This window comes from Gopherus evgoodei, chromosome 10 (assembly GCF_007399415.2).
Source record: "Gopherus evgoodei ecotype Sinaloan lineage chromosome 10, rGopEvg1_v1.p, whole genome shotgun sequence".
NCBI lineage: Eukaryota > Metazoa > Chordata > Testudines > Testudinidae > Gopherus > Gopherus evgoodei.
The window spans coordinates 41,951,820-41,979,320 of NC_044331.1; the positions used below are offsets into that span (position 1 = coordinate 41,951,820).

General features: G+C 44.1%; 1 protein-coding gene across 14 annotated transcripts in view; it reads left to right on the forward strand.

Moving 5' to 3' along the window:
* CSNK1G1 (casein kinase 1 gamma 1) overlaps positions 1–27,501 on the forward strand; it is a 320,905-nt gene that overhangs the window by 193,272 nt on the left and 100,132 nt on the right. The window contains exons 2-3 of one of the 14 annotated variants that reach the window (XM_030578659.1): positions 7,606–7,713; positions 9,650–9,746. The exons of 11 other annotated variants lie outside the window; for them this stretch is intronic. In XM_030578659.1, coding sequence (XP_030434519.1) covers positions 7,639–7,713; positions 9,650–9,746 — 172 coding nt within the window. In that variant the 5' untranslated portion in view covers positions 7,606–7,638. Of the gene's footprint in view, positions 1–7,605; positions 7,714–9,649; positions 9,747–10,305; positions 10,419–27,501 lie in introns of those variants that run through there. 2 more of the 14 variants (XM_030578666.1, XM_030578667.1) reach the window with 2 other exon arrangements.

Consider the following 27,501-nt stretch of genomic DNA (forward strand, 5'->3'; position numbering starts at 1 on the left):
GAGCAGGCTGGCGGCTGGGACCCCAACTGGCAAGGAGCTAGCAGCCAGAACCCCAGACTGGCAGTGGGCTGAGTGGGGCTGGCAGCCGGGACCCTGGCTTGCAGGAGCCAGCGGACAAAACCCCAGACTGGCAGCGGGCTGAGCAGCTCAGCCCACTGTTGATCTGGGGTGCTGGCCCCGCTCAGCCCGCCGCCAGTCTGGGGTTCTGGTTGCTGGCCCTGCTCAGCCTGCTGCCAGTCTGGGGTTCTGGCTCCCAGCACTTTGCCAGCTCGAGTCCCAGCCAGCAGCCCTGCTCAGCCCACTGCCAACCTGGGGTTCCGGCCGCAGGCCCCACTCAGCCCACTGCCAGCCCAGGTGAACGGAATCCCAGGCCGGGAACGGCTGAGCAGGCTGGCGGCTTAAGATCAGCATTTTAATTTAATTTAATTTTAAATGAAGCTTCATAAACATTTTGAAAACCTTGTTTACTTTACCTACAACAGTAGTTTAGTTATATTATATTATATATAGACTTATAGAGAGAAACCTAAAAAACATTTAAATGTATTACCAGCATGCAAAATCTTAAATTAGAGTGAATAAATGAAGACTCGGCACACCACTTCTGAAATGTTGCCAGCCTTTGGCTTAGTGTAAAGCTGATCTCAGCCAAGTCAGTTCAGTCTTCCGTGAAGCTGAAAAGCGCCCCCCCCCCCCCCCCGCCACCCCTCTACAAGTTTCCTCTTTAAATCATGGCAGATACAGTAACTCCTCACTTAAAGTCATCCCGATTAACATTGTTTCGTTGTTACATTGCTGATCAATTAGGGAACATGTTCATTTAAAGTTGTGCAATGCTCCCTTCTAAAGTCGTTTGGCAGCCACCTGCTTTGTCCACTGCTTGCAGGAAGAGCAGCCTGTTGGAGCTAGCTGGTGGGGGCTTGGAATCAGGGCAGACTGGCAGCCCCCCTATCAGCTCCCCACTCCCCTAAGTTCCCTGTGCTGCAGCTGCCCAGCAGGCTAGCAATTACCGGCATTCAGCTGTCCCTCCCACAACTGCCATGTGCTGCTTCTGCCCTGGAGCTGCTCCCAGAGACTCCTGCTTGCTGTATGGGGGGAGGGGGAAAGTGGGGGCTGTGAGGGTGTCCCCCTCCCCCCTGCTTCTGCACCCCACTTACCCCATTTCCATATAGCAGGGGGGAGGGGATTCAGGACAGAGGGAGCTTGCAGGCAGCAGTTGTGGTCTCAGCAAGATGATCTAATTAACAAGGCAGTGTACTTAAAGGGGAAATGTGCATATCTCTTTCTCACACACGTGGTGTGTGTCTCTGTCTCTGTCTGCTATGCTCTCTCCCCTCCCTCCGGGCCTTCTGCTTTGTAGAGGGAGGCTAGGTTAACAACAAGTTAACACTTGAGGGCTCAGCCAAATGCTAGTTGATCATTTAGCAGTAAGGCATTCCCTGGAAAATATCCCACCATCTGACTCCTCTACCTCAACCAAGTTTCACAATCATCATCACTGTGTGCCAGTATTAAATTGTTTAAAACTGTGAGTGTGAGTGTGAGTGTGAGTGTGAGAGAGAGAGAGAACTTTTGTCTGGTGAAAAAAATTTCCCTGGAACCTAACCCCCTCGTTTATGTTAAATCTTATGGGGAAATTGCATTCGCATAGCATCATTTTACTTAAATTTGCATTTTTCAGGAACATAGCTGCAATGTTATGTGAGGAGTTACTGTACATTAATTCAGTGTTAAGGGCTAGATTTTAAATTTGGAGATAAGGTGGTCCTACTTCAGCAGGTTTTGTTTTTAAAGGATTGGATCACAATATCGAGTAAAATTGTGTCATGTGACATACTATTTGCCAAATTGTGTTGTGTAGTAACCATATAGCTAAGGATGAAAGAACCATTTCATTCAAAAGTCACACTTTCTGTAACCTTCTCTATACTAGTTTGAGGTGAAATTTCACATACTGGCTTGTAGCCCAAATTTAAATTGTTCTTGAACATTTTAAGAAAACCTGGAGCATTTAAATGGGGTAAGTGTATTTTGCTTTAATATTCACAACCAATACAGGGAGAAATATTTCTCTGGAAAAGTTCATAAGTGCATGCTGCAATTGATAGAACTTTTTGATAGTGCAAAAGGGCCATGACTCCATGGCTTGTTCTAGAGCAGTGGTTACCAACCTCTAGATTGCTATCGGCTGGTCAATCCTGGAGCCTCTGCCAGTCGATTGTGATCTCCGGCTGCTAAAAGTTCAGTTGCACAGCAGTTCTAAAGCAGGTTCCCTGTCTGCCCTGGCCCCATGCTGCTCCTGGAAGTGACCAGCATGTCCCAGGGGCCACAGGGGTGTGTTGGCTGCTTCTGGGAGCAACATGGTTCCGGGCAGGCAGGGAGCCTGCCTTAATCCTGCTGTGCTGCAGACTGGGAGCCACCTGAGATAAATGCAGCCCGGTAGGAGCTCACACCCAAGCCTTGAGCCTCTTACTGGAGCCAGAACCCATCCTGCACCCTGAACCCCTGCCGTAGCCCAGAGCCCACACCCCCTCCTGCACTCCAACACTGCCCAAGCCTGGAGCCCCCTCCTGCACCTAAACTCCCTCCAAGAGCTTGCACCCCTCACTCCCTCCTGCACCCCAACCCTCTTCCCCAGGCTCAGCCCAGAGCTCCCTCCCACACGCTGAACCCCTCGGCCCCAGCCTGGAGCCTGCATCCCTCCCCAGCCGCAACCTCCTGCCCCAGCCTGGTGAAAGTGAGTGAGGGTGGGGGAGAGTGAGTAACGGGGGGGTGGTGGGGGATGGAGTGATCAGGGTGAGGCTTTGGGGAAGAGGCGGGGCCTTGGGGAATGGGTGGGGTAGATCCTGGGTTGCACTTAAGTTCAAAAAGTGATCTTGTGTGTAAGAAGGTTGGAGACCATTATTCTAGAGGCACATGTTTCATACTTTTAGGAGTACAGTATAATTGTGTGTGCAATTGCGTTGCATTCATGACACCATTTAGTTCTGGTTGAGTTGCTGTATTCACTATAAGCACTATTATGCAGGAGCTTATACCTTAGCTGTTTAAAATTTGCTTCGGGACTCAAGGAAGTTTAGCAAAAGAATCATCCAGACGAGATTCTGACTTTTAGAAAAATCCAGCTGCCCTAATGAGGCAGTCACCTCTGCATCAAATCTAAATTATTGGCTATTGTATTGCAATAGCATGGTCTTTCCATTCCGAGTGCAGGGAAGCTATACAATTAGTGAGGAAGAAGTCATTCAGTTTCCTCAAATAATTATGCTCCGGTTAGCTTTTGGTGTTTTGGAATGATCACTGATCGTTAGTCACAATATAGCTGTGTGTAAGCATGAAAATCCTGCTGTATGTGGTAGACTACTGTAATCCTACTTCTCTACTCAGTTTTCACATTTTTTGCCAGCAACAAGGACCCCACCTCAGCTTTTCACTTCTTCTAGCTAAAGCAGGAAAGTTCTACAAGAGGGAAAGCCCAAAAAATAAAGCAAGTAAGTCTGTTCAAATTTTAAGTTGTAATGAAATTTATATACAAAATTAAATTATTTGATTTGATTCATTCCTTCCTTCCAATCATGTACTTGTTCCTAGCTATAAAGGAAAGGATGAATAATTAACTCAGTAATCAACTTACGCTAAAACTCCTCAGTGATGTGATTTCACAAACAGTAAGTACCCTCAAATTGTATTGATATTTTGGGCTTCCCTCTGAGCAGTTGCTTTATATGCAAGCTGTCATCTGCCAGAAATGAGAAAATGAGATTAAATACATTTTAACATGAAATCCCAACTGTGTTTTATAAAGTGCCCATTGAAATCATTGGCCCTATATATAGTTTAGTATCTGGATCTAGTCAGTCTTTGTCTTATTTGCTGAAATGTGAAAAAAGGGCGTTGATTGTGATCGTGTTCTTGGGATCATTCTGTCTTCTCACTGAATTGAAATAATATCTCAGATTTGTTTGAGTCTGTAGGCCACTGATCACATAGTTATGATTTTGGAAACTGCGTTGAATCCATTCCAGCCTTGGTGGATTTCAAACAGGTGACATAGGAATGAGTATCTCCATAACTCACTCAGTCCCTTGAGCTACCCAATTTCCCTGTATGTTGACATTCTTAAACAATACTCATTTTTTATTATATGAAGTGCCCCAGCCTACTGTGTGGTCATCTAGGGTTATAATAGACCTCAGAGAAATAGCATACGCAGAACTAATAAAGAAAGCCCAGTGTAAATTGTATCTGCCATATCAGCTCGAGGGGCTGTCAAGAATGTTTAGCTTTAGTTAGGTCCTCTAACAGATTAGCTTTTCACTGCTTTCTTAATACATTTTGAAAGACAAGCACTTGCAGCATTTTGCTTATCTTTGGATTGTCATTTACTATGTGAAAAGAACATTTAATGTGTTTGGCTAGAATCATAATTCATTTTTATGAATAAAAATGTGAACATTTCCCAGTAATTTCTCATAATAAAAACAAACTGTTTTCACTTGTAAAATGTGGAATGCTTTACTTAGCAGAGCCTAGTTATAATGGCAGAAGATGAGCATGTGCAAATAGTCAAAGAAAATAAGAGATGCCACTACTACTTATTATTTTCAAAATTACTAGGTGATTAAGTTCTTCTCTCTGCTTGACAGGAAATCTAGATCATTTGGGTTTTTGCTAGTGACAAGAACAAAAGTGCTCTTCCTTCTATCCCCTTCCCCACCTGTTTTCTATTCCTTTTCCTCTACATCTTCAACATGTAATCCCAAATTGCTCCCCACATTGTTCAGTATACTGGATTCAGTATACCAGTTACTTCCTGCTAACATACAGGAGACAGGAGCGCCACCAGCTTTTTTGCTGCCTTAGGCGGCAGAAGGTCCGACCGCTGCGGTCGCCACCCCCCAAATGTTAACGCCCTACACGACCACTTAGGTCGCCTAATGGGTTGCGTCGGCCCTAACAGGAGACATCTTAGCTGTCTCAAATAGATCCAAATTAACTTTTCTTTATGTAGTTTGGGCTGCAGTGAAGTATCAGATAAACACAGAAGTGTGAGAGCAATTTTTGTAAAGTGCAAGAGGCAATGAAATTAAAACTTGGGAAAGCTGCAGGTGAAGACCAAGTCACGGGGGAAACACTGAAAGCCTGCTGGGAGCCTATTGATAAAGTTGCTGAACTTTTCAACCAAGTATGGGACCAGGAAAAGCCTCCTGACAATGGGAAGGGCATTATAATCAAAATACCAAAGAAAAGTGACCTAAGCAATAGCAACATCTCCTTTTAGCGATAGGTAAAGTCTTCTGCAGTATCCTCATAAGCAGAATAAAGGAAATGGTTGAGACTAAGGTTTAGGGAAGAGCAGAAGATCATTTGTCAATCAGATTTTTATCCTAAGAATAATCATAGAAGAGAGCATTGAATAGCAGGAACTACTCATCAGAAACTTCATAATTCAAACAAATATTTGATAGCCTCCATTGTGATTCATTCTAGAACACTCTGAAGTGTTATTGGTACGCCAGCAAAAATAATCAAGGGTTTATAGCAAGGTGCAACATGCACAGTAAAGAAAATGCAGGCTTGAGCGAATGGTTAAACATATTAGAATATTTACATCTTATAGATGATGTTGCTCTAAGTGACAGCTCAGCCAACATGCAAATAAAGACTGAAAGACTGCCCAGCATCACAAAACTCCCCCCTCAAAAATGGGGTTAATAGTTATGCAAAATCAATTTTAATGAGAACCCCAGCAACTACCAACTCAAGCAATTCTTAAGAAGGCAAAGGAATACAAGAAGCGAGTCAATTCACATATCTTGGCAGTAACATGCAAGCCATGGGGATGTCCAGATGGAAATGTCACAAATTGGCAAGGCCGCAGCTGTGTAAACAAGATTTGGTCATTGAAAAACTACAACTTAAAGACCAAATAATGAACCTTCAGCTGAAAGGTTCTATCTTGATATATGGATGTGAAAGCTGGAAATCCACCAAAGATACAGATGTCTAAATGCCTATTAAAGCTGGTGCCTTAGACAAATACTAGGTAGTAAATGGAATGACTTGATAACAAATGTTGAGATTCATCAGTTTTACAGAAAGCTGCAAGCAGGGACTTTCTTTCCAGACCAGAGGATTACCACTGGGGATTCGGAAATGCCAGTAGTGCTCCTGGGCCACCCAGCCTACCCCTTGCTCCCATGGCTCATGAAGCCATACACTGGCATATACCTTGACAGCAGCAAGGAGTGCTGCAACAACTGGCTCAGAAGGTTCAGAATGATAGTTAAATTTGCCTTTGGTTTCTTAAAGGGTCACTGACTCTGTCTCCCCAGGAGATTAGACCTCATTCAGGACAATATCTCCATGATCATAGCTGTCTGCTGGGTGCTTCATAATATATGTGAAGCAAAGGGGGAGAAGTTTCCTCAGGGGTGGGACATGGAAGAGGATCGACTGTCAGCCAGATACCAGTGCTATAAGAGGGGCTCAAAGAGCAACTATTTGGATCAGGAAGGCTTTGAAGGAGCATTTTAACAATGAGCCACAGTAATGTGTTTGATATAATGTAACAGTGTGACATTGTTTTCTGGCACCATGTTGGTGAAGACTTGTCAGAGAAGGAACTATCACTTTTGAGAGAAATTGCCTTATCCTGGTCACAAAAAAAATCCCGAAGGATCGCTGCTGCTGCCAAACCTTGTAATAACGGTGTTTGCTACTGTAACAATGCAGAGGCACCTATTGCTATTGTCTGTTAGCATCAGTCACCATATTTTGGAGAATAGTAGATTCAGTTTCCATAAGTAGATTTTTATTCTACACCCATGTAAATATTACCCATGTAATGCTGAGGTAAACTTTATGCATACATGGAAAAGTACCTTTATGGGGGGGAAACAGAGAAATCACAAGCACATACACTCAGCTGTGAATCCTCACTGGTGTGTGTGCAGCTGTTAATGTGTTTCATCTCCTGTGGGGTGGAGTGCCTTGGGTACTGCTATGGCCCTGGAAGATATATGGAAAGTAGAGGAGACGGAGCAAAGGGAGGTCCTGGAATGCAGTTCTCTGTGGGCTGTAGTGGGAGACTAGCATGGATGTGTTCATCCTGGTCAATCAGAGACTGCCGCATGTTTGTTTGCTCCCTGAGCAGTGTTACCTCCTGCTGCCAATTTTTCCTGTCCTCACTATCTCTCTTTCTGCATTTTCTCAATGATTGTTACCCTCCAAGCTTTCTGCTCATAATCTGAAGTACCAGAGGCTTACAGGACCTCCCTGAAACATGTCATCTTCAGTCCTCTTCTTTCTCCTCCTTATCTGGCCAAGCCACTCCACTGGTGTGCAAGAAGAGACCCTCAAGGCCACATCTGTAACTTGTAAAGAAACCGTGTCAGTGCACTTAGACCCCTTGATCCTAAGAAGTTACAAGCACAACTTTCTCACTTTCCCTTGGTAGTCTTAGAGCACGGTGGCAGCCCCAGCCATGGTGAGCATGGCCTGAGTGGGGAAGGGGCAAGATGGGATAACAAGTGAGGGTAGCATTGGATTATCATTACAAGCTCAGAGTGCTATTGTACTGAATACTAGAACTGTTTTCAACAGGTGGTGGTGATTGTAGCTGATATTTCATTTTCGATGGTAACCATGGCTGCAATGGAACAACTCCAGGAGCATGCTGCCACATCCTGCTTTTCCCCCTCCCTCCCAGCGATTGTGCCACTATACAGCTGATTCGTGGCGCAGGGAGGGAGGGGGGGATGAGGGAGAATGCGGCGCACTGGGGGAAGAGGTGGGGCAGGTATTTGGGGAAGGGATTCAATAGGGGCAGGGAGGGTTGGAGTTAGGACGAGGACTTTGGGGATGGGGTTGGAATGGGGGTGGGGCCAGGGGCGGGGATGGGATGGAGTTTGGGCGGGGAAAGGGGTGAGGGGGCGCAGGCACCCACCAGAGCCAAGAAGGTGGTAGTGTTGTTGTCATAGGTGCCAAAAGTATGTTTGTTTGCTGCTAGAAGCACACTGCCTTGGCTCTGCAGGACTCAAAGCCAGAGCACAAGAGCCGTTCTCACCTGCTGAAGGCTCCATGCTGTACCCAAGTGGAGTGTGCTACTGGAGCTAATAGGACTGTGCAGTCACGCTATAGCATTAGCATTTGTTATAAAGGAGATGATTCAATACCTCATCAAAGGAGAAGGAAGCTATTGTAATGAGGGTTGGCAAACAACAAGAGAGCTCAGTTCAGAAAGCAAGTGGAGCACTGAGATGGAGAGGGGAGAGCATGAATCAGAAGAGATCATTATGGCAATGTAAAAAGGGTTGCTTGAGACCCCGTCTGGAATATGATGAGCAGTTTCAAGCACCATTTACGGAGACGATATGCAAGAATGGGGACAATAAGATAATAAGAATGATAGTGTCTCAGAAGAGAGGTTAGAGAAATTAGAGTGAGGGGTACACTCACATGGATACCACAGTAGTCTGAGGATAAGAGGCTCATAAACCAGAAGGGCAAAGAGAAAGGTACTTCAGGTTAATTATATATTAAAATATTCTTTGCCAATGTTTGTTTAAATATAATTTAATACTTCCAATTTACATTTCCAATTTATACTGTTTCACATGGACAAGTCAGTTTAACTTTCTGCTTATAATGTACTAGCATAATGCTGCAGTTCTGAGGTGTAAACAAGTCCCTGCAATCTTTAAAATATATATAATTTTTTGTCACTTAATTTATTAGGTGTTTTTCAAAACACCTACCAAACAGGCATTTTAAGTCTGAACTACCTGAAATCACTGAAAAGATGAGTCACTAACAGGAGTTCAGGAGAAATCATTTGGACACAGTTTAAAGCTTGGCATGGATGCCAAAAGACAGGAATAGAATCCAACTCTGTGAACATAACCAGAAGAGTTGGGGACACTTCTGTTTTTTCTCTCTAGAAAAGTCAATATGGACTATTACTGCCTGTTACAGTAATATTGGAAAGAAAAAAAGAACTAAAGAGAAGGCTACATAATCCAATTAGTATAGCTTTGAAATTTCGTGAGCTAGTGTCATTATTTACTGTACGCCAAAGAGAGAAGTTGTATGTACAAGTGGGAATTTTAACTGCAGATTCCCTTTTTTTCTATGCAACATTTTTGCTCTTATGGTAGTGGCTTGAATTTTTGAGAACTTCTCATTGAATTTTTGAGGTGGATAATGGATATAATATTTATATTGTGCTAATCCCAGAAGCTTGTTGTGCAGAGGCCTGTACCTAAGTTGTCCAAGATAAACAACATAACAGGCTGATATATGGTTTGTTATCAGCAAAAGTTGGAGTCAAATTGACAGAGACAAACTGGATTGTTTAAATAAAAAGAACAGTGCAAAGGGGTCTTCTAGTCTCCTGCTAGTGACAGGTTGGCATAGCAACGAGCTGAAATGTTCTGGATACAAGAGAAGGATGTTTATGGTAGAAATTAGATGTTTTGATTCGTTAATTCAAATGGAATGAGGTTGCCATCCCTTCTTGGACATTATCCTATCTGATGGTCACTAAATGGGGAGAACGGGACACATGGACTGGAAGAAGTAAGCTTTACCATCGTGACGGCTGCTACTCCTACCCTCTCCTGATACCAACTGGGCCTTTGCCTTTCAGAATCAAAATGACATCCTGACTGGAGCTGAAAGAGGTAACCAGATGACAGTGCTACCTTCATTGGCTTCATCCAGCAGCGTGCACAAAGAGGGGGCAAGTAAGTTTACACCCCTCCTCCCCAGTCTGTGTGTCCCTGCAGCCCGGGGAGGGAAGAAGCAGCAAAGCGGCTGGCTAACATCCTCCCTACAGCTGCAGCTTGCTTCATATCCTTCCCTACTGTTGGAATCCCACCTGTTGCCTCAGCATTTACCACCTGACTCACCTCAGCGGGGGGTCCGCAAAGCAGGCAGCAGCACTGAGGCTTCAGCAGCAAGGAAGGAAAAGCAGCAGCTGTAAGGACAGGGGAAGGAGGTGCTCAACGGGCAGCCAGCTGCCCTGCTGCTTCCTCCTTCCCTGGGGTGCAGGGACACAGAGTGCCGCTGCCAGGGGGAGCTGCTGCATCCTTGCTACTGGGCATCCCCTCCAGAGGCTTCTGGAGAAATGAAGGGAGGAGGGAAGGGAAGCAAACCTTTCATTTGTGCTTGTTTAATGTCCCCCTCCAGAAGCGGTCAAATGAAAATTCCTGCACATGCCTCTGGCTTCATCTAAAACCTGAAGGACACTTGGGACATGAGTCTTGGATTCAAGATGTAGTCCCTACCTTATGTGTCATTTTCCTTCCTTGCCTTATTTCTCCTTTCTTTCCCCTTTTGTCTTCGGTCTAATAAGAGTTTGGCCTATCTGGCTAGAACTACTCCACCTTCGCAACACTGCTGTGAGCCTGTTGCTGGTAAGGCAAACAAAAGCAACAAGGAATATTATTAAAATAAAAGTCTTATTCTACGTTTTAGATGTTTAAAGTATTTACTTTGTGTTTTTAATATGCAGCTGAAGATGTTTTGCCAGTGGCTATTAAAAGGGGACTCTGTAGTGGTAACTTGAATGTGAAAGTTAGTATTAAAAGGCTGTACAGGTTTCAGAGTGGTAGCTATGTTAGGGCTTGTCTACATCACAAAGTTGCAGCGCTGGTGAGGGGGTTACAGCGCTGCAACTTAGGAGGTGTACACATCTGCAGGGCATCACCAGCGCTGCAACTCCCTGTTTGCAGCACTGGCCGTACTCCCGTTTTGTCTCGGGTGTAGAGGATCCAGCGCTGGTGATCCAGTGCTGGTAATCAAGTGTAGACACTTACCAGCACTTTTCTTGACCTCCGTGGAATAAGCAGGTATCCCAGCATACCTGAGGAAGCCTCTCTGGTAATCAAGCAGGTCTCCTTCCCCGGTTTGCTCTCGCGTTCCCCGAACCCCAGTGCAAGCAGGTCTCCTTCCCTGCGGTTTGCAGGGGGGTTCGGGGAACACGAGAGCAAACCGCGGGGAAGCTGGTCTCCTTCCCCGGTTTGCTCTTGCGTTCCTCGAACCCCAGTGCAAGCAGGTCTCCTTCCCCGCGGTTTGCTCTCGCGTTCCCCGAACCCCCGAGCAAGCAGGTCTCCTTCCCTGCGGTTTGCAGGGGGATTCGGGGAACGCGAGAGCAAACCGCGGGGAAGCTGGTCTCCTTCCCTGGTTTGCTCTCGCGTTCCCCGAACCCCCCTTGAAGCCGCCCAACAGCGCTGCACCCACATCTAACACCACTTGCAGCGCTTGTTGCTGTAAGTGTGGCCACTCTGCAGTGCTGGCCCTATACAGCTGTACTAATACAGCTGTAACAACCAGCGCTGCAAAATTGTAGATGTAGACATACCCTTAGTCTGTATCAGCAAAAAGAACAAGGAGTACTTGTGACACCTTAGAGACTAATAAATTTATTTGGGCATAAGCTTTCATGGGCTAAAACCCACTTCATCGGAGGTATGCAGTGGAAGATAGAGTAGGGAGAGAGAGAGAGTGTGTGTGTGTGTGTATATATATATATAAAATATATAAAATACACACACACACACACACACACACACACACACACGAAAAAACGAGTGTTGCCATACCAGCCCTCAGGAGACTAATCAATTAAGGTGGGCTATTATCAGCAGGAGAGAACTTCTGTAATGATAATCAGGATGGCTCATTTCAAACAGTTGACAAGAAGGTGTGAGTAACAGTAGAGGAAAAATTAGCATGGGGAAATAGTTTTTACTTTGTATAATGACCCATCCACTCCCAGTCTTTATAAAAGAAGGAGGAATAGTTTTGTGGCACCTTAGAGACTAACAAATTTATTTGGTCATAGGCTATACAGTTTCTTAAACCCCAGTTTTTACCATTTGAATTTGGTGAAAAGTGAATAACAATGGTTACGTGCAGTTGCTCTGTAAAGAATTGTGTTTTCTAAAAAGGAAGAAACATTTTAGGTAATACATATTTTGGCAGGAGGGTTAGGAGGTAGTCATGGCATAAGGAGCCTCTTAACTGTTGGGATGGTGATACATAACTGACATTACTCATTTCTTCTGCTTCATTTGATCCAGCTGTTGCCAGAAACTGCTTCCGCTATGTACAATATGAAATATATTGGAGAGAACTGGTGACAAACACTTCTTTTTACAGCTTGCCTAAGGCTTTCCTTATGATGTCTTCAGTTTTGAAACAGTCTGAGAGTTAACTGTGATAAAGGGTTTTCAGTCATACTTTGAGATGTAAAAAATAAATTTCATAGCCTGTTAGCTCAAGTTTAAAGAAAGCAGCACTTAAGAAAGGTATTTAAAATGTATTCCTTTTAACAAAACTTGATTTTTCATAAAGCTTTTGCTGTCCTGTTTTTATAGTAAGTGCTTCATAGATTCATGGATTGTAAGGTCAGAAGGGAATATGCTGACCATTTAAATAGGACCACCTGCATAACACAGGCAATAGCTTTCACTCATTGTTGGGCTAAATGCAGAAATTCAATTTGTGGTTGAATTGGAGCTTATCTTTTAGAAAGACTATGACCTGGCCAGTGCATGTCCACACTGTAATTAGACACCTATAGCTGACCCATACCAAATGACTTGGGCTCATGGGCTTCAGCTAAGGGGCTATTTAATTGCGGTGTAGATTCTTGGGTGGGAGCCTGGCCTTTAGGACCCTGAGAAGTACTAGGGTCTTAGAGCTCCATGTCTGCACATCAATTAAACAGCTCCTTAATCTGAGTCTCAGGAACCCCAGTCAGCTGGCATGGGCCAACCACAGTGTCTGGCCTCTGTGGGTGTTTACACTGCAATTAATGGCAAACTCTTATTGACTTCAGTGGAGGCAGAATTTCACCCTGATTTAAAGACTATAATTAAGACATCTTTCTCCATATAGTGTAATCTGTTCCCGTGGCTTAATATGTTCACTTAAAAAAAATCCATTTATATTTGAAGTTTGTCAGCTTGAACTATGACCCAATGTAGGGCTACTTTACATAATTGCTATTTGTCGTCTTATATTTCTGTAGATCCTATAATTTTGAGTTCTCTTCCTTGAAAAATATACTTTTTGCTCTAAATGAGAACTTCAGGTTGCAAAGTCAAAAGTCATGTTCACTGCTTTTGATTTGAGATCTCGCAATAGGTTTTATTTTCTTTGTATAATACTTACGCTGCTTTTTAGTGCCTGTAGCATATTCCATATGAGTTAAGATAGATAGCTTTTTTTGCAAGATTTCTACTGACTGATCTGGTACGATATATCCTTGCATCAAATGCCAGCCTTTTATTTAGGGTCAGATATGTTCTTATACTTTATGTTGGAAAAATTAAGAATGGCCATACTGGGTCAGACCAAAGGTCCATCTAGCCCAGTATCCTGTCTTCTGGCTGTGTCCAATGCCAGGTGCTTCAGAAGGAATGAACAGAACAGGTAATCATCAAGTGATTCATTCCCTATCTCCCGTTCCCAGCTTCTGGCAAACAGAGGCTAGTTACACCATTCCTGCCCATCCTGGCTAATAGCCATTGATGGACCTATTCTCCAGCAACTTATCTAATTCTTTTTGGAACCCTGTTAGTCTTGGCCTTAACAACATCCCCTGGCAAAGAGTTCCACAGGTTGACTGTGTGTTGTGTGAAGAAATACTTCCTTGTTTGATTTAAACCTGCTGCCTTTTAATTTCATTTGGTGACCCCCTAGTTCTTGTATTATGAGGAGGAGTAAATTACACTTCCTTATCTATTTCTCCACACCAGTCATGATATTATAGACTGCTATTGTATCCCCGCTTAGTTGTCTCTTTTCCAAGCTGAAAAATCCCAGTCTTATGAATCGGTCTAAATATGAAAACTGTTCCATATCCCTATTCTTTTTTGTTGCCCTTTTCTTTAACTTTTCCAATTCCAGTCTTTTTTGAGATGGGGTGACTAGGTCTGCACGCAGCATAAAAAATGATGGGTGCTGAGCACCCACCCGCAGCCCCCCTCTTAACATCTCCCTCTCCCCCTAGTTCCTCAGAGTGCTTAGCACCCACTGACAGCCTTTTTATGCCCAAGATCACTTTGAATTTAAGGGTAAGCCAGGATCTGCCCAGCCCCATTCACTGCATCTCCCCTTCTCTCCAAAACTTGCTCCTCCCCACCCTCACTCACTTTCACTGGGCAGGAGGTTGGGGTTCAGGAAGGGGGTGCAAGCTCTGGGCTCGGGCTGAGGGGTTTTCCATGTGGGGGGGGGCTCCAGGCTGAGCCTGGGGCAGGGGGGTTGAGTGCAGGAGGGGGTGTGGGGTGCGGGCTCTGAGGAGGGGGTATGGGATGCTGGCTCCAGGAGGGGGTTGGGATGCAGGCTTCTGCCAGGTGGCACTTACCTCAGGCAGTTCCCGGCTGGTGGCGCAGTGAGGCTAAGGCAGACTCCCTGCCTGCCCCAGCCTCACGCCGGTCCCAGAAGGGGCCAATGCGCCCCTGAAGCCCCTGGGGGAGGCATGTGGCTCTGCAGGCTGCCCCTCTTTGCAGTTCCCTGTTCCCAGCCAATGGGAGCTGCAGAGGCGGTGCTTGCAAGCAGGAGCAGTGCGCGGAGAGAGAGAGAGACACACACACACACGGGTTGCGGGGGCATGCTGGCCGCTTCTGGGAGTGGTGTGGGGTTGGGGCAGGAAGGGTGCCTGCTTTAGCAGCAGACCTGCTGCACTGCTGGAGATTGCAATCGACTGGGAGAATCTCCAGGATTGACCAGTTCATCGTGATCAACCAATTGGTGACCACTGATTTAAGGTATGGTATTAGCACATACTAGTTACCATGTGTATTAAAAAATCTAGCCTTAACAAGGCACATTGCATTTAACACATGTTAAACTAGTCAAGTTGTATTAGCTAATATGCTAAAATCACCCCTTTAAATCTTCATGTAGGTGACACCACATGTCCCTCCCTCAGAACGTGACCTTTTCACCTGGGAAACCCTTAACTAAAAGCTAGCCAAGTAGGACCACATGGCCTGAAAAGATGAGCCTAAGGGTATGTCTACATCTACAATTTTGCAGCGCTGGTTGTTACAGCTGTATTAGTACAGCTGTATAGGGCCAGCGCTGCAGAGTGGCCACACTTACAGCAACCAGCGCTGCAAGTGGTGTTAGATGTGGCCACACTGCAGCGCTGTTGGGCGGCTTCAAGTGGGGTTCGGGGAACGCGAGAGCAAACCGGGGAAGGAGACCAGCTTCGCTGCGGTTTGCTCTCGCGTTCCCCAAACCCCCCTGCAAACCGCAGGGAAGGAGACCTGCTTGCTCGGGGGTTCGGGGAACGCGAGAGCAAACCGGGGAAGGAGACCTGCTTGATTACCAGAGGCTTCCTCAGGTATGCTGGGATACCTGCTTATTCCACGGAGGTCAAGAAAAGTGCTGGTAAGTGTCTACACTTGATTACCAGCGCTGGATCACCAGCGCTGGATCCTCTACACCCGAGACAAAACGGGAGTACGGCCAGCGCTGCAAACAGGGAGTTGCAGCGCTGGTGATGCCCTGCAGATGTGTACACCTCCTAAGTTGCAGCACTGTAACCCCCTTACCAGCGCTGCAACTTTGTGATGTAGACAAGCCCTGAGTATTCACTTTGTGCAGCTGCTTTGCAGTACAAAAGAACCTCAGGAAAGATTTGCCCAGGCAAAGGGTGCTTTAGCTCACATAGTCCCTTTACTTACTGTCTGTATGTTGTTTCATCCTGAGTGTTTAAACAGCCACTTAGCACAACATTACCATTTATTACCACAACAAAAGAATCTCTGAACTTGGAGACATACTGTGTGAATAAACTGTTGGAAGCAGGTAGCATTTACATCATTCTTTTGGCAGAGTAATTGAATGCCACATATAAAATCCTGAATGATATGAAGATGCTCTTGTATCTGTCAAGTATCAGAGGGGTAGCCGTGTTAGTCTGGATCTGTAAAAGCAGCAAAGAATCCTGTGGCACCTTATAGACTAACAGACGTTTTGGAGCATGAGCTTTCGTGGGTGAATACCCACTTCCTCAGATGCATGTAGTGGAAATTTCCAGGGGCAGAAATTTCCATATGCTAGCAAGCAGGCTAGAGATAACGAGGTCAATTCAATCAGGGAGGATGAGGCCCTGTTCTAGCAGTTGAGGTGTGAAAACCAAGAGAGGAGAAACTGGTTCTGTAGTTGGCAAGCCATTCACAGTCTCTGTTCAATCCTGAGCTGATGGTGTCAAATTTGCAGATGAACTGAAGCTCAGCAGTTTCTCTTTGAAGTCTGGCCCTGAAGTTTTTTTGCTGCAGGATGGCCACCTTAAGGTCTGCTATAGTGTGGCCAGGGAGGTTGAAGTGCTCTCCTACAGGTTTTTGTATATTGCCATTCCTAATGTCTGATTTGTGTCCATTTATCCCTCATTTATGTGTCCATATATCCTCAGATATATGAGTTGTATCTGTCACTAACTCATGAGTTCCATATAGATTTTTCCATTGAGAGCCACTCTTTACTTGCATTGGTTCAGCTTGTAGGGAAGAACTAAATCGTAAGGCCAAAAGGGTCAACTAATCAGACCACTTGAGTAGCACAGGCCAGTGAACCTTACCTAGCAATTTCTGCGTTAAACCTATAACTTCTGTTTGAGCTATAGTACATATTTTTTTTAAATATATCCAGTCTCTATTTAAAAACTTTAAGGGATGGAGTATCCTCTGTGTACACTGGAATAACTTACCTAGGGACATAACACTATGTCCCTAGGTAAGTTATTCCAGTGTACACAGAGGTCGTATTACCTCTTTACTTGATATTCTCCAGCTTATACATTCAAGAATCCACATTAAACCCCTTAACTACAGCATTACACTAGGAGCTCATGTTCAACTGGTCATCTGTCATGACCCCTAAATCCTTTTTCATTGTCATTGCTTCTCAGGATATGGTTCCTCACTTTTTAAGTGTGACATACACTTTTTCATCCTAGTTGATTTTGCATTTGGCTGTGTTCAAATGAGTCCACCTACCCAAGTGATTCAGCTCAGTCTGTACAACTGATCCGTCCTCAACACTTACTGCTCCCAATCTGCTATATTGAGACATTCTACCATATCCCATAAAGGAATTTGTTCAATAAGAAAGAAGCATGCGCAGCATCATGCATATGATAAGCTCCAAGTGGAGGTAAATCTGAAAGCAGCAATACTTAATAAATAATGATATATCAGTTTTTTGTTATTTTAAACACATCCTGGGAGGAGAGAAGTGATAAATGGTCAATTCTGAGTACCTGAGGTGGTGATCTTTCAACTGCAATTTTTGTCCTTTTTGAAGATACATTATTTCTTAAAGGATTCAACTTTTGGCTGTTTTGAAAGAGATGGTGAATTCTTGTGCATTTCTTTCATCCTCTGAGTATTCTGTGTTCATACAATTTTGAATTAAATTTTTGCTGGTTTAATTTATCTGATTAAATGAAATGCATTTTTACACTCCAGCGACTAGTCCCTGTCCCTGTTCTGCCAGATTCTCAGCATAAGGCAGTGTTATTTTACCCTCTCACCCAGAGCTGGCAGTCAAAGAATGAAACTATCATATTTGGCTTCCAAATCAGAATCTCCTAGCCAGGTTGTAAAAGCCCTCTGTGTCAGTCCATGCCACTGACCATCCAGAATAATGTTTGCCCCCTCAAATTACTGTTAACTGCTTTAGATAATGAACATTTTTGAAAATAAATATTTCAATCTGAGGTACATGACTGACTCCTGGAAATTTAGCTACATCTGTCCCTGAAAACACGCAAACCAGACCAGGTACAGTAGTTTCACTGAGTAGCATGAACCCAGATGCAGTGCAAGGAGCCTCACTTATGCCAGTTTTATTCCTGTTGTTTGAATGGTTCTGGAGTAAGTCACAGTTCTGGTTATAGTATAGACATACACTTGCTGGGTCTCTTCAGGATGTCTTCATACAGTTCTTTATTTTCTGAGTTATTTATGTTCAGTTATTTTGGGACATCTTTGAATGACCTGTTAATTCTCTGTGACAACATGGCTGAGATAATATCATTATTGGACCAACTTCTGTTTTTGAGAGAGGCCAGCTTTCTAGCTGCACATGGCTCTTCCTCAGGTTCCTCTGGCTTTTGACGGGTTCCATGTCTCAGCAACGGAACCAGATTTGCATGCTATCAGTATACAATACATGCTGCTCTCCCACTGGGCTAGGCTCTGCTTTTAATGCACTGTATAAAAAGAGAGGCTTAATGATCAAGATTTGTATAGCAGCTTGTTTTTTGCTTCAACTAAATCATATCCCTTGTACAATATAATAGTACAAGAGAATCAATACAACTAAGTAGCGCCGTCAGTCAAAGTCATATTCAGGTGAACAGTTGGCCTCTTCTTTAGTCTAAGGAAAGCTGGTTGAGGAGCAATCTTACATAGCTTCTAAATCTTGATTTTCCCAAATTCTCACTGGAGTTAGGAGAAGTGGGGGGGAGAAATTCCAGGGATGAGAGCACTTTTTTTTTTTTGGGGGGGGGGGGGGGAGATGCTTTTTTTGAAGTAGCAAAATGGATGCACTCAGAGTATTAATTGGATACAATTGTCATATCTCCCTTTGCATATTACTTAATAAAGAGTGAATTTGAATAATTATTCATTTAAATCATGGTAATTTGAGCTGCCTTAGTGGTGGTGCTCTGTTATCTTGATAAACAAGAACTCAGCTTCCTGTCCAGGGCACAGGGATTGGAAATGTGGTAGAGATGACAAGGTTAATGTCTACATGAGGAATGCCGCAAGATGCTCAATGGCAATCTCTCCAACCAGCATCTGCAGCCTTTGATGGAAGATTGTATAGTTATTAACTTTAATAGTAGGAGTGCTTGAGGGTGGGGAGAAATGGAGACTAACCATGGAAGCTTACATTCATGCACTGACAAATATTTCTGTTTTGAAAAATTCTTAGACAAGAATGATTTCAGTTGTGCATCGTTGGAGCCTGTTTGCATGTCTAAAATGCAAAATGCACTTTGAAATTGAGGCAATAAGTCTGGTGGGATTAACTAATTTGCTTGGCAGGACAGCTGCTAAACAAGCAGAGAATAGGAAGATATTAAGAGAATCCATATGGCTGCATAGTGTCAAATGTCAGGCAACGGTGACTGCCAATTTGCCTATAGCATAAGTAAATTAGACTTGATAAAGTGAGTAAAGCATTTCAGGAACCCTTAAAAACAGTGGGAACCCTTAAAAACTTGGCGTTTACCAATATTACCATTTAAATGTTTTGGATAATACTCCCTTTTGGTAAGTACAGGACAGACCACAGGTGGCAGTTTAAAAAAAAAAAAAAAAGGCAGCAAACCATAGGGCAAATGGCCATTTTTAAAAGGCATTCATGATGAATACCAGCACATACAGTGTATCACTTTGCTAACAACTGGAAGTGTTTGCAGGTTGTGAAGCATGTGTTTGGCCCTGAATCTTGCCTCTCAACTATTTAGAGAGAATTAGACCAAAGAAACTTTCCACTGATCTTTTTTGGAAACATCTGACATAATAAATAGCATTACACCACACAAAATTCTCCAAAGATAACTAAGATCAGACAAACTTTAGAAATATAAGTGATCTTCCATCTAACATGTTGAACTGAGTGAGTATGTGTGAGACTGACATCACAAACTTGTGGCTTTTTGGTCTTCCTACCGATTTGAGTCCTGGATCGGCTCTCCCGTGGAAAAGGTTTCCTGGTGTAGCTGGACTGCTAAACCTTCCAAATGCAGACATAGGTTATACTGGCAATAAAGTGCTCTTGCAGGTATAGTTTATACTAGTTTGGTGAGTGAAATAAGCTATACTAGCAGAAGCACTTGTATACCAGTACAGCTTTTTCTACACTAGGGCTTTTGCTGGTATAGAAATGTCTCCAAAAATCACTCCCTTAACCAGCATTGGCTGCCAAAAGCCAGGCAGGGGAAACCACCAGTTTTTAAAAGAGACAGTATGTGTATTGTGATGGGGCAAGGCCAGATGGCTACAGTAAAGTACTGAGAAACAGGTATGTTAGCCCCAGGCTAAACAAATCCCTTGTATCATGGTAACCAAATGGCAGTTGCTCCAGGTTAATCAAGGCACCTGAGGCCAATTAAGATCTTTGTAGAGGCAGTGGAGATAGCTACATTGATTCGAACACCTGCAGCCAATCAAGGCAGGCCTATCAGGGCACCTGGGTTTAAAAAGGAGCTCACTCCAGTCAGGCGGGGAGGAGCCAGAGGAGGGGAAGCGCATGTGAGGAGCTGGGAGCAAGAGGCGCAAGGAGCTGAGACTGAGAGGTGTGCTACTGGAGGACTGAGGAATTATCAGACAATCAAGCATTATCAGACACCAAGAGGAAGACCCTGTGGCGAGGATAAAGGAGGTGTTTGGAGGAGGCCATGGGGAAGCAGCCCAGGGAGTTGTAGCTGTCATGTAGCTGTTACAGGAGGCACTATAGACAGCTACAATCCACAGGGACCTGGGCTGGAACCCGGAGTAGAGGGTGGCCCGGGTTCCCCCCAAACCTCCCAGCTCCTGATCAGACAGAGGAGGAGTTGACCCAGACTGTGGGTTCCACCAGAGGGGAAGATCACTGAAGTGAGCAAATCCGCCAGTAAGCGCAGGACCCACCAAGGTAAAGGAGGAACTTTGTCACAGTATGTATTTTTACAAGGTCAAAATTCATTTCATATTGCCCTTATGATACTTTACACACCACAAGAGAACTTGTACGCTCACTCATTTATAATATTTTTCTAAAAACCATGGGTGCAATGGTAAGAGGTGCAGACAACAGCTGGCAGAAGCACGGTCAGGTTGATTGCTAACTGGAAAGATGGCAACGCTGGGAAGAAGGAGGGCACACAAAGATGCTCTTCCCCTTTTTGGTCGGGTGAACTCCCAACTCTTCCCAGCAGATCTTCTTTCCGGAACAGCATTCCATGGTCAAGGAAGCCAAAGCCCTCCCGTTGACACCATATGCAAAGCCATGAATTCTTTTCCAGGATGCACCTGTCCCTGCTTGGGTCCTTATCCTCTACTGCTCTGCTACAAACTGCTCCAACAGAACCTGCTCCCCTGACCCTTTCATCCTGATTCCCAGAGCTCTGATTTATTCAGGGTCAGACAAGGGAGCATCATGAGTGCCTATATGGATGAGCAGCCTGGGGTAGTTATCAGGGTGCGAATGAGCCTCAGCAACCTTTCCATAATGTCTTGGACATGACCTCTAAGGTGACAGCTCATTTCCTGGGATATCATGTCAGGTTGGCAGATGGATGCCTCCATTTCCCTCAGAAGGACGTCCCCAACCACAAGCATGCTGTCTTCTCTCTGGTGCAGTAGCTGCAAACCTCCCAGCCTTGGGAACAAATGTTTTCTCCTCCTCAGTCATTGAGTTCTGCTCCTCACCATGTGTTGACAGTACGTTATACCGGTTCTTCAACTACAGGGACAGAGACTTGGGAGGGGTGTGGGAAGCAGCACAGTCTATTGCCTGAGGTGACCAACAGCTAGTCTCTTCCTTGCAGTGCAGCCAGTTTCTCCTTCCTCCTCTTGTGCTGCTGTACTCATCTGTAGTTGGCTAGCATCCTCCATCGCAGACGCCTCCACTTGCATCCTCTCAAAGTCCTCATGTTCCTGGATGCTATGCAGATGAGCCACCTTGTTCTGCAGCTGTCTTACCTGCTTCCTGAGGGACTTCACCAACAGACACCTCTCACACCCTTTGGTTTCACCATTTACATGATTGCAACCAGAAAGCAAGCTCTATCCACTTTTGTGAAGGAAATAAGGCAGCATGGGGAATAGAAAAATGGTTTCTGTGTGGGGAAGTCCACTTGGTTTTAGTGAAACAAAATCCTAGAGTCAGAGATTCAGCGGGTAGGCCTAAGCATGTTCATTGTTTATGCCACACAGTTGTTTCATTAACATGCCAACACTTCAGGTGACATGTATTACATCCATCCCCCTCAAGGGACCCCTGTTGGCAGAATAGGACAGAAGCAGAGGGTGACTGCTTTAGGATTAGATCCATGATCCTTTTCCCTCCCATTCCCCAAAGCATCAAGGGAGAGACAACCTCAACAATGGAGATGCAGGGTCACGCTGTGGTTGCCTAACTGTTGCCGTTACTGATATTCAGGACCATTTTATTTGCAAGTGGAGATGGCTCTTGTAAAGAGCTCCACACAGAGAAGGAGATTTGGGGAGTTAGGGATGGTGGTATTTAGGAGGATACACACTGAGCCCTCATGTTTAGCACAGGGGAGTTGTTAAAGCTATCTTACTTCCTCTTTTTCTAATCCTTTGCGCTTAAGAATTTCCTCTTGTATCCTTATCTTTGACCTCTTCTTCATCTGGGAACACACATTTTTCCTAGTTCTGCCTCCCCCCCCCCACCCTTTTGTGGCCTGTGTTATACAGGAGGACAGACTAGATGGTTCCTTCTGCCCTTGGAATCTGTGGAATCTATGAATCTGTCTTCTGCCTTTTTTGTTACCGAGAGTCTACCAGCCCCCCCCCCTTCCAATAGCCTTTGCCATTCTTCAAGCTCTTCCTACTGTTGCTTCAGTTTCTTTCTGCTGCTCCTCTTCAGTCGCTTGGTTTCTTTTTGTTGCCCATGCTGGTGGATGGGTTTCCCAATATCCCATTCTCAGAGCCTCCAATCTGCCTCCTCTTTGTCCCTCCAGCATCGTTGGTGACCTGCTTCTATGTTATTGGAACCCAGTATGAGATCAGGGGCACCTGCTGGGAAGTTAAAAAGAATGAGTGCCAATATGATCTGACAACAAACAGTGCCAGTAAAGCTTACCAGCTAATTCCAGCTGTGTACATTGAGGTGACCCAATCCTTACTAATGAGGTGTTGCTGGTCTCTGAGATGGTATGTTTAAAACCCTGCTGGAGCTGACTTGGCCCAGTACTACTCATGGTCTGCTCTTTGAATTGGTTCTATAGCAAAGAAAGCGAACACTCTTGAGCTGGACTTCTCTTTACTAAAAGACGGTCCATTGTTTTTATTGTCTTACCTCAATTGTTTGGATCTAATCCAAAGATCCATTAAGTGTTTCAGTCCACAAAAGTCATACTCTCAACACTGTACATGTTTGTGTAGCTGTTGAACATAGAACATAAAAATTCTGGTGGCTAGACATGCAGTTTCTGCAAGTACTTTAAGTACCTCACTAATTTGTTCTGGTGACTGGCAGACTACAGTATAAATCCCCCAAATTAATGAATTGACAGTGAGTGAGTGAACAACACGATTTTAAAAAATAGAGAATAATCTTTGACAAACAGTACCCTGTGTGAACAAGCTGGACAAGCTTTAGATACACTTCATAGTATGCTAATAACAGTTCATTAGGATTACGTTTTAGTAATAAGAAACTTCTGTACAACATTCATTGCATTTTTAAGAACTGGAAAGTGCTGCTGTTTATGTTGTGAATCATGCATTGTGTGGATTAGCTGGATTTTCCAAAGGTACAGTAGAGACAAAAGTTACTGTAGTTGTGAGTTTGCTCTAATTTAACATGTCCTCCTTCACACCACCTTTCCTTGTGTGGAAGAAAATAGTTTGTGATCAAGTAACTAAAAATGGTATAATGTACAATGTTAGGATATAGATATTCAGGCCTGTCTGCAAAGGCCTATACTTTTAAGAATTTAGGTGTATTCTTATCATTTAGCTAGTTATAGAGGTATAAAAGATTCAAAATCACTGTCTGTCTGTGTAAGGGCTTTCTCTTACTGTGACAATGAGTCCTGTTCTTAGGCTAAGGCCTTCGGCTGAGTAGCAGGGGCAGCCGTAAACTGGGAAGTGTATGGGTCACATCCTTACATTCCAAACTAGGCACACTGAAATAAGGTGCTATTGGGCTGTTAGGAATATCAGCACAGGATTGTATTCCTATCACCTCCAGAGAAAGGGAAGAGCCTGGAAGATGTAAAAGGAAACTTAGTTTGATAGCATCCTGTCTGGCAAGAACTCACTTATCAATAGCTGGGATGTGAAATCTTCATTTCTGTATTGTTCTAACACTGTAGTCTCTACTTCCCTATTGTTTGTCTGTATAATCTGTCTGGTTCAGATTGTTTGTCTGCTGTTGTCAAGGTTTTTTTCCCCACTTTGAACTTTAGAGTACAAATGTGGGGACCTGCATGAACACTTCTAAGCTTAATTACTAGCTTAGATCTGGTAACAATGCCACCAGCCAGAAATTCAGTGTCTGGCGCTCTCCCTGTCCCATCCCGTCCCCCCCCCCAAACTTTCCCCTCCCTGAGTTGCCTTGAGAGGCTTCACCAATTCTCTGGTGAACACAGATCCAAACCCCTTGGATTTTAAAACAAGGAGAAATTAACCATCCCCTCTCCTTTTCCCCCACCAATCCCTGGTGAGTCCAGACCCAATCCTCTTGGATCTTAAAACAAGGAAAAATCAATCAGGTTCTTAAAAAAGAAAACTTTTAATTAAAGAAAGAAAAGGTAAAAATCATCTCTGTAAAATCAGGATGGAAAATACTTTACAGGGTACTAAGATTCATATAGCCCAGAGGAAACCCTCTCTAGCCTTAGATTCAAAGTTACAGCAAACAGAGGTAAAAATCCTTCCAGCGAAAAGAAACATTTACAAGTTGAGAAAACTAACATAAGACTAACATGCCTTGCCTGGCTAAATTACTTACAAGTTTGAAACATGAGAGACTGATTCAGAAAGATTTGGAGAGCCTGGATTGATGTCCCGTCCCTCTCAGTCCCAAGAGCGAACGATGAAAAAACAAAAGCACAAACAAAGGCTTCCCTCCACCAAGATTTGAAAGTATCTTGTCCCCCTGTTGGTCCTCTGGTCAGGTGTGAGCCAGGTTTACTGAGTTTCTTAACCCTTTACAGGTAAAAGAGACATTAGTCCTTAACTATCTGTTTATAACAGCTGTATAATTTTTGTTGGGTGTAAACCAATTAAGGTGGTGGGATATAATTGGTTAAATAACCACGTTACAGTATGTTAGGATTAGTTAGTTAAATTTCCGTAAAATGATTGGTTAAGGTATAGCTAAGCAGAACTCAAGTTTTACTATATAGTAGGAGTAGGCAACCTATGGCACACTTGCTGAAGGCGGCATGTGAGCTGATTTCCAGTGGCACTCATGCTGCCCAGGTCCTGGCCACTTGTGCAGAGGGCTCTGCATTTCAATTTAATTTTAAATGAAGCTTCTTAAACATTTTTTAAAACCTTAATTACTTTACATACAACTATAGTTTAGTTATATATTATAGACTTATAGAAAGAGAGCTTTTAAAAACGTTAAAATGTATTACTGGCACGCAAAACCTTAAATCAGAGTGAATAAATGAAGACTCGGTACATCACTTCTGAAAGGTAACTGATCCCCGCTATATAGTTTGCAGTCAATCAGAAAGTAAGGGGGGGAATAGGAACAGGGAATGAGGATGGGGGACTTGGAATCATGTTTCGCTAAGAGTGGGGAAATGGGAACAGGGATACAGGCAAGGGCTCTGTGGTGTCAGCGCTGGGAAGGGGCCACTGAGGAAGGAAACTGGAATCATGCTTGCTGGAAGTTCACCCCAATAAACATCAAATTGTTTGCACCTTTGGACTTCAGGTATTGTTACTCTCTGTTCATGCGAGAAGGACCAGGGAAGTGAGAGGGTGAAGGAATAAGCCCCCTAACATACAAGTGTGCAGAATTAAGATGTATGGGCTACCTTAATTCTGGCATTTCCTAAATTTTGAGTAAATGATTCTTGCAACTTAACTTCCAATATAGACTTTTTGCCTGGAACAGAATATGTTCTATATACATATTTGATCCCTTAAACATCATGTAATATACTGTTCTGGGGCTCTTTGGCTTCACTAATGTCTGAGAACAAATTGTTTAAACCATCTAATTCCTGTCTATGTGCGTAATTAATGTTATCTGAGCAGCCAGTAATCTCTTTTGTATGTGTGACAAAGTTCCTCCTCTACCTTGGTGGGTCCTGCACTTATTGGCGGATTTGCTCACCTCAGTGATCTTCCCCTCTGGTGGAACCCATAGTGTGGGTCAACTCCTCCTGTGTCTGATCAGGAGCTGGGAGGCTTGGGGGGGACCCGGGCCCACCCTCTACTCCGGGTTCCAGCCCAGGCCCCTGTGGATTGTAGCTATCTATAGTGCCTCCTGTAACAGGTGCATGACAGCTACAACTCCCTGGGCTACTTCCCCATGGCCTCCTCCAAACACCACCTTTATCCTCACCGCAGGACCTTCCTCCTGGTGTCTGATAATGCTTGTACTCCTCAGTCCTCCAGCAGCTCTCCCTCTCCCTCTCCCTCTCCCTCCTCGCGCCTCTTGCTCCCAGCTCCTCACACGCGCACCTCACTGACTAACTTGGAGGCTTTTAACTAGTTCCAGCCAGCCCTTGATTGGCTTCAGGTGTCCCAATCAATGTAGCTATCTCCACTGCCTTCTAGAAGGATCTTAATTGGCCCCAGATGTCTTGATTAACCTGGAGCAACTGCCATTTGGTTACCATGGTACCAGGGATTTGTTTAGCCTGGGGCTAACATACCTGTTCCTCACTACTTTACTGTAGCCATCTGGCCTTGCCCCATCACATATGTTAAAAATGGACAAGTCAATTTGGCATTGGGCTCAACTCTTTGAGGTTATGTTTCAGAATAAGTATCCCCACTCCCTGTTACCTTTTGAAACCGTTTATGAAGCAAAAGCTGAAAGCATATTCTACAATAAAATACAATGCTTCCTCTGTATTGTCTCAGACTGATGCAAGGAGGCTGAGTTCCTGTACTAGAAGAAACCTTGGAGTGCTAGCTGTTGGCCAAAATCACACAGCATTGAATCAATTCTATATACTGATCAATTGGAATTCTTTAACAGGGCAGCAAATTCAAAAAAATGCAACTCTGCTTTGACAATGAGTCGTCCTTGTGGCACCTTGGAGACTAACAAATTTATTTGGGCATAAGCTTTCATGGGCTATAACCCACTTCATCAGATGCATGGAGTGGAAAATACCGTAGCAGGTGTGTATATATACATAGTACATGAAAAGATGGGAGTTGCTTTACCAAGTGGGGGGGGCCAGTCTAATGAGACAATTCATTTAACAGTAGAATACCAAGGGAGGAAAAATAACTTTTGTAGTGGTAATGAAGGTGGCCTATTTCAAACAGTTAACAAGAAGGTGTGAGTAACAGTAGGGGGAAATTAGTATGGTAAAATTAGGTTTTGTAATGACTGCTACCACTCTGAAACTCTGCTTTGGTTTGTTCAGTGAGTCTTCAAAACAAACCAGTGCAACAGGAATCTGCAAGATCAGCCTTGTGTTGACGGAGCCATTGTTTCCCGCTTTCTGGTGCACTTTGGAAAAGGATTTGCATTTATCATCCAGAGTTGAATAATACATTTTGCTTTATTGGCATGTTAAAAATGTATTCC